The 7,924-nt window shown below is 35.9% G+C and overlaps 1 protein-coding gene across 1 annotated transcript in view; it reads left to right on the top strand.

Annotated features, from left to right (window-relative positions):
* Positions 1 to 7,924, top strand: part of NIPBL (NIPBL cohesin loading factor) — a 100,284-nt gene that overhangs the window by 6,662 nt on the left and 85,698 nt on the right. The window contains 3 exon segments of the mRNA XM_010176339.2: positions 3,240 to 3,339; positions 4,883 to 5,034; positions 6,269 to 6,429. Of these exon segments, the coding sequence (XP_010174641.1) occupies positions 3,240 to 3,339; positions 4,883 to 5,034; positions 6,269 to 6,429 (413 nt within the window).

Genomic DNA, 7,924 nt, shown 5'->3' with positions numbered 1-7,924 from the left:
AGCAGAGTTTGTCAGGAAATAAAGGAATCTTCAGGAAGCTAAATACTGTGCTTTGAATTCTTGTGAGTATAAGGTAGAGCACAAGCAGAATTCTGTGCTGATGGGTTGTGTTTGGTTTTTTTTCAAAGTTCCTATTGATCTGTAGTTCAACACTAACTTCAGAGCAAGAATTGTTTTGGTTATGATTAAAAAATAGTGCAAGAAAGATGTATTATGTGGACAAGTCTTTTGCTTTGTGTCCTGAGTGGACACCTCCCACCTTCCTCCCCTCTCCATTGCTGGCATATTTAGTTTCAAGTAACACAGCAGCAATGTTCGAACTGTTACTGCCTGTCTTTTGATAACAGTCACATTGTCGGAAGTGTCTTCATACAGCTTAGATTTTTAGATTAAATTTTTAGTTGGGTTTTTCAGACTGCCTTCTATTACCAGGTTGCCTGAACAGACTGAGTCACATCACCATGCAGTGTCAGGCCTAAGTTTGTACAAGGGCAAAATGTTAAATTTTATTTTAGACTTTTTTCATCAGATGACAGACAATTCTGGATGCCATCTTGCAACTACATCTGTCTTGCATCTTATAGTGTATGAATGAAGTTAATTTCTTTAAAGTTACTGATTTAAAATTAAGATATTATTTAGTTTCAGTTTTCATAATATTTTTTTCTCTTTTCCCTCTCTACGCTTTGGCTTTTTCTTTCAACAGATACGTGTTGGAAGATCAGCTAAAATAGTGTATTGCAATAGGTTAGTGTTCATAGCATCGCTCAGGGTGCAGAAGGGACTTAATATTCACTTTAAACTATTTATCAGAACTTGAGAATTTTGAGGGATTAAAATCTTATGCGTCTTTCCATAAACATCAATTGCTTGGCTAATTTTTTTCAATTATACAAGAATTCAAGGACACATGTACCTGTAAAAGGGAAAAACTTTGCAGACCTACATAAATAAGAGTGTGTATTTAACTGGAAAGTCACCTGTTGGTGGGCAGCCCTAGCTGAAGTATGCATGATACTGTTACACAGTGTAATCATACAAGACTTTTTCTGTAACCTTGGACTGTGTTTTTATGTAGTGCATTCTTTGGCATTTAGTAGGAATGCTAAAATGGATTTGTGTGTATCACTTATGTTACAGTCAGGACTGGGAGTATGTTTTAAGGAAATTCGTACTGACAATGTTACTACTAGGGTGATCTTTTCTCAAACCTGAACGTTACCAACACTCAGAATTAAGGTTGCATTTAAAAGAAATTCTTAAATATTTAAGGTATGGAAATGCACAGTGGAGCCTTAAGTCTGCTGCTTAATGATAAGACAGCAATGTAAAAAATGTATAAGAAGATATTTTAGTGTTAATGGCCTCAGACTAATTTCACTTCTTTTTTAGACTTTGTATTTGGGGATTATTTTTACTTCTTTCTCATTACATCATTATCAGGCATAGTTGTTATCTGTCTAGGAACCTTGAAGACACTGGGGTTTTTGTTGTTGTTGATTGGTTGGGTGGGGGGTTTCTTCTTTTTTCTTTATAAGTGACCTAGATTGTGCCTTCCATGTCCCGTCCCCCTTCAGCAGAGGTATAGAAGTAAGAGCTGTCCATCATAGAATAGTTTTTAGTATTTTTTTAGATGACATTAAAAATTGATTCATTTATATATTTTCTGACATTCTTTTAAACCAAAACCTACCACATTTGTAGTTCAAAAAGTGTTTTAAATTTAGGGAGGAGAAAATAAATATATTTTTAAAGTATTTTAGAAGTGCAGTCTGTGCTTCAAGCATTAAAAAGAGACTTTGTCTGTATAGTTCATGATCATATGGGCACATTCTGTCAACATTTTGTACATGAATGTTAAGGCTTAGTAGTTTGACTTGAATGTCGTAGCCAGCTGCATTGCTGGGCGCTGCCTCCAACGCAGAACCCCTCGAGTTTGCTCCTCGGAGGCAACCAGTGTCCATTTAAACACATTTTGCAGGAGTTGAGGAGTTCCTTTCTATTACTCAGGACAATGAAATGACCTATGAATTGAGGTATGGAGGTCTCAGGGGTTTTTTTTCAGCGCCACATGGGACTTTCACTCCTGCTCTGTGCTAGTTTGCCTGTGCTAAGGTACTTGGAATGCAGCACTTCACACCTACGGGGAGGTACTAACGGATGCATTCCTGGGGGATTATCACAGCTCTTCTCTGCTGGGGAGACGGGAAGAGAGAGGAAGGTGACAGGGAGGATTTCTGAAACTAGTTTCGCTTGTGTGAATATTGCAATAGTTGACATCAGTGATAGCAATTGAAGGATTGGCAGCACTCAAACATTGTGGCTTGGTGATGTTTTTCAGCCTTCTGTCTAACCTTTGGTTTAAAGTATTTATACAACTGATGTGCTTTTACCCACAGCTGTGGATCACTTTCTGCGGCTTCCCAAGCTGCAGTGTGGATGTGAATTCTAATACTGTTTTAGCTGCAAGACATTCAATTCTCTCATTAAAATAACTTAAAATTCGTTATGGTTTTGTGTTTCTGCATCACTTCAACTTCCAGTGTCATGCTGTTGTTAGGGAATTCTTTATACCTCTATTGAAGAGAGAAAAAAAAAATCTTTAAATTATTAGGTGAGTGAGTTAGAATACAGTAGAATAGAATACTTCTTTTGGAAGGGACCTAGGATGATCACCTAGACCAACTGCCTGACCACCTCAGGGCTGACTGAAAGATCAAGCAGATTATTAAGGGCATTGTTCAGATTCCTCTTAAATTAGTTTCAAGCACCTTGGTAATTGTGGCTTACCAGCTAGTACAACTCCTGTACTTCCAAAGTGTGATGGTGGGGATCTACGGGCTGTGGGAGCCTACAGTTGGGAAGTTTCCAAATCTTTTACTTACTGGCACAATGACTACTGTTCACACCAACCTGAAGTGTGGAATATATGTCCTGTTAGAAAATGATCCTATTTACTAGTAGGCTTTGGCTTGGGAAACTCTTAAGAAACAGAGGAAGGAACTACTGTTAATATTTATAACTGAATTAACAATGCTTTAGGGAACACTTTTTTATGTTATGATGTAAAATGGACATCCTATATGGAATTGGTGATTTCTAATGTTTTCTAACAGTTGTGACTATATGATGTTAATGTCTGTAAAGTTTATAATCTCTTTGTATATGATAATTTCTGAAATGAGAGACTTAAAAGACTAAATGTGCATAAAGTAATGCTGCTGTCTTCTTTTTAACAGGGATGATGATGTCACAGTTTAATATTTCTCAGAATTCCATGCGTGGTAGTCCTGCATCTTCCAATTATCAACAAACCACTATCTCACATAGCCCTTCCAGGTAATGCTTTCTTTTAAATGGGGTGGGAGGGACACTGCAAATTCATCCTACAGTGACAGTCAATTCTTGTTGCAAGTATCTGAGCGGAAGGTGATGGGTGACAAGTAAAATTTTACATTTGTCTGACAGCGGAGTGAGTTTCTTCAGCTGGCAAAGAAACATTTTTCTGTCAATGAATTTAAACTTGTGTTCTAAGGATTAGTCATGATTCTCTGCTCTCTCTCCCTCCCATAATTTTGGCAAACTTTCTTCCCTGCTTAAGGAGTCCCCCAGCCTCCTGCCACCCCTCCAGCTGTTTTCTGCCTGGCGGAGGCTGGCACTAGTGGCAAGAGGATAGGAGAGAAAAGGCTAATGTGTTCCAGCATGTATAACTACCAGTGTGGCAGGACAGTGGGAAAGAAGGCGTGTAAAAGCATGGAGTAGTGCTGTAAGAGTTATACAGAAAGCCACTCGGAGGAGGATATGCCCGGTAGTTTGGCCAATCTTCCAGCAGCATCTTTGTCAACTTACTTTTTTTTTTTTCTTTTTTTTAGTTTTGAGTGTTGGGAAGAAGCATGTACCTATAATCCAGGCCTTTATTAATATAACAAAGTACTCTGGACTAGAGGAAAGAGTTCTGCATGTAGTTTCAACCCAGTTACTGGGCATTAGCAGATTTAATCTTCAGTTATTAGATAATGATTATTAAAATAAATTTATTTCACATTTCACTTTGAGTTCCTGTAGTTTTTTTGGCAAATGAAATGCTCTGTGTCTACACAAAAAGCAGTACACTTTTTAATTTTTATGTCTAAAATGATTTTTTTGAGTTGTGAATATTACAATGAATATTACAGTCTTCTCAAAGTCCTTGCAAAATCCATGTGTTAAATACTTTGCTGTTTCTTTCTGTGGAAGCTTACCTTCCCCGAGTTACTATCTAGAACTGAGGGGTTGTGAAAGTGTGTACTGTACTTTCTGAAGTATTTATTTGGTTTATTTCTATTTTGAAAAGCTCATGAAAGAATTTAAGTTATAAAGTCCACCAGTGGACTTGGGGTCGGGTCCTACGTAACTGCCTATCAAATTTCTATATCTTGGCAGTATATTTCTGTTACATTGAGTTCTCTGAAATCTTACTGGAAAAAAAATTTGGAGTAGATGGCTCCTTGTTAAACCTAGTGACTTAATTGTTAGTTAAAACTTAGCTGTCACTGTCATTCGAACTTCTAGGACTATCTTTTGGAAACTTCAGGTCTTATTTTAGTACATATTTATGTTATTGTTTCCTTTCCATAGATGGAGGTCTTATGAATGCTTTTTATTCTGTTCTTTCCTTTTACTAATGCAGTACCTAAGCTGTGACTCTTAAGTAATAATTGAACTTGGGAAGGAATCGATAGCTTAAAATACTGCTTTGGAGGGAGATTCTTGATTGTGTTGGATTTTTGTATCTTAAAGAAGTTGTAATGTTCTGAATGTATAATATTCCAAAAGAAATATTGAATTTGTATAAATTTGCTTTATACAAAGTTCTAAAAACTTTTTTAAATTTTATTTTTAGCCGGTTTGTGCCACCACAGACAAGTTCTGGTAACAGATTTTTGGCACAACAGAACAGTCCAGTGCCTAGTCCATATGCTCCTCAAAGCCCTGCAGGATACATGCCATATTCACATCCTCCAAGTTATACACCACATCCTCAAATGCAGCAAGGTAAGTGTGATGCTTATTTTATTCTCCTATGTCAGCTTTACCTTCATGTGCATGTTTCGTGGCTTTCTAATTTCTTTGAAGGAGTCCCATATTTAATGCAAATCTTTTGATTTGGCAGGTATGTTTTAAGCTTTGCTTTTCTGACTATACAGAGTTGTAGTATATACTTTCACAGAATCACAGAATCACAGAATGTTGGGGATTGGAAGGGACCTCGAAAGATCATCCAGTCCCATCCCCCTGCCAGAGCAGGAACCTAAACAATTTTACACAGGAAGGCGTCCAGGCGGGTCTTGAATGTCTCCAGAGGAGGAGACTCCACAACCTCCCTGGGCAGCCTTTTTTTTAAAGAAATAAAATAAAATACTTTATTTTAAAGAAATAAAATAAAAGGGAAGAAGAAAGGTAAAACACATGTTCATGTTGCATTACTCCCCAGCGTACACCCATTTTACGTAGTTGTCATATATACATGACAATAGAAAAAAATCAAAACAAACCAAAAACTTTTGTTAGCTATGACCATCATTTCTCTGCACTAGCTAGAGCCTCTTTTTTGCAAATGTAAATTAAGTTTTGCTGCCAGCTAATCTAGCCTTACCAAAACTTCGTAGTGTTGACTAGATTAATTCTAAGTTGCCTGGAATTATGCTCAAGGTATGCAGCAACTGGCAAAGATGACTTTTATAGTGACTGGATTTCTTTGTTCTTCCCTTTTCTAAAAGCAATCCTGAACAAGATGAACACTGTTAAAGTATGTAGGCATTATTTTGTAAAATTCTCATTGGATTCTTTTAAATAATTTGGTCTTAAAGTTTAGCATTGTGCTTAGAACATATATAGCTGTTCTGTACATAATGTTGTAGGTCTCATGAATACCTTGGAAGTCACTAGAGCTAGTGAATACAAATTATATAGAGGAAACCAAAGCTTGCTATAACCAGTAAGAATAGGATACTGACTGTAATTAGGATAGGTGTGGAGAGAAACTTGGCTAATCTGTACAAGGAATTCAGGTTTAAAATCTTGAAAATTAAAATCGCAGATACCTAATTTTCTTCAAGATATTTGTGGCAAAAGGATTCAATTAAAAAGTTGGATTATTGTTCAGGTTCCAGGCCTCTTGCATGGATCTCATTAATATCCACTATGATGGTGTTTTCTCTGAAACCTCTTAAGAGTTAACGAGTGTGTGAATATATCAGTATAGTTACTTATATTTTTTGTATTTCAGCTTCAGTATCCAGTCCCATTGTCACAGCTGGGATGAGGAATCTCCATGAAAACAAAGTTTCAAGTCAGTTGTCTGGAAATTCAGCTAATCATCACGCTGATAATTCTAGGCATGGCTCAAATGAAGACTACCTACAGATGGTGCACAGACTAAGTAGTGATGTATGTTACCTAAATCAGTTTATTATGATAAAGTAGATATTTACTGTGATAAAGCAAGTATGTGTTTAGCTGCCTTAGAAGTCAGATATTTTACTGTGTTGTTGTTGATGTATAAAACTACTAAAAATCTATTTCAGTTTCAGATGTATACCTTCAACCATGCAACTTTCATGTGTGAGATTTAATTTTTTTTTAGATCTCTCTTTCCTTTGGAACTGTTTGTAACATTCATTCTGATTAAATTAGGAAAAGTAAAAAATCTTCATATAATCTCATTGTGAGTTTATTTTAAAGAAATGGTAGAGTGTCTCTACACTTACAGTAGCAGTATGTTGATGCAAGCAATACTAGGTTCTAAATAGGTGTATAGTTAACCTTTATCTCTGAAGGTCCCCGCAACTGTCAATTAGACTTGACATATTTTAATAACCTATTGGGTAATATTATAGTGTTGTCATAGGCAAGAATTCGTATGGACCTTTTTTCTTACTGGTCTATCATGTGCTTTTATGACCTGCTTTCTTTGTAAGAAGTTTTCTCTGAATGACTTTATTTCATGTGGGAGAAATTCCTTCTGAAATCTTAAATCTGAAGGAAAAAAAACTCCACAGCTTTTTCCTACTTTTTTTGAACTACTGATTAATTTTCTTCTTAATGAGCATCTCATCCTGTGGATAAAGCTTGTTGGGATTCTTCTTCATAAGTCTGGCACACACTCTCTTAACAGCTCTTTTAAGAAGAGCATGTAAGTTTCAATATTATTTTTGAATCAAAACCTGGTAGCAAGCAGGACTCTTCTTAAACTCCACAGCTTTTTCCTACTTTTTTTGAACTACTGATTAATTTTCTTCTTAATGAGCATCTCATCCTGTGGATAAAGCTTGTTGGGATTCTTCTTCATAAGTCTGGCACACACTCTCTTAACAGCTCTTTTAAGAAGAGCATGTAAGTTTCAATATTATTTTTTAATCAAAACCTGGTAGCAAGCAGGACTCTTTTTGTTGTTGTTGGTTGGTTGTTTTCTGTTTGTTTTGGGTTTTGGGTTTTTTTGTGATTGTGTGTGTGGTTTATTTAGCTTACAGAAACCATGGGCAACTCTTGTATTCCTAACCTAGCTTGTGGAAGCAAAAAGTGTTATATCCAACAAATGTACTGTTAACACCGAGCTCCCTAAATCCCTTGCCAGGATTAATACAGTAGAATTCCAAGAGATTTGTTAATTTTATTAGTCTTCTCTTTTTTAAATGCAAAGCCTATGATGATTAAAAATATAATAAAAGTAGTAGTGTCTTAAAAAAGAGAATGTTGTAATGAAGGAATCTATTATAATACACAATCATCAGATGTTTTTCTCAGTCTCTGTTTCAGCTGTGCAAATTCTTCAAAATAGGAAGCTGTTCTTGGCATTAAATGTACATATATCCCCCAATTATGTTAAAAGTATGCTTTCAAGATAATAATGATTTTGTTAAGTCAGGATTTTTTGAAAACTTTA

Source organism: Antrostomus carolinensis, unplaced genomic scaffold (assembly GCF_000700745.2).
Source record: "Antrostomus carolinensis isolate BGI_N321 unplaced genomic scaffold, ASM70074v2 scaffold21739, whole genome shotgun sequence".
NCBI lineage: Eukaryota > Metazoa > Chordata > Aves > Caprimulgiformes > Caprimulgidae > Antrostomus > Antrostomus carolinensis.
This window is presented reverse-complemented; position numbering and strand designations above follow the sequence as displayed.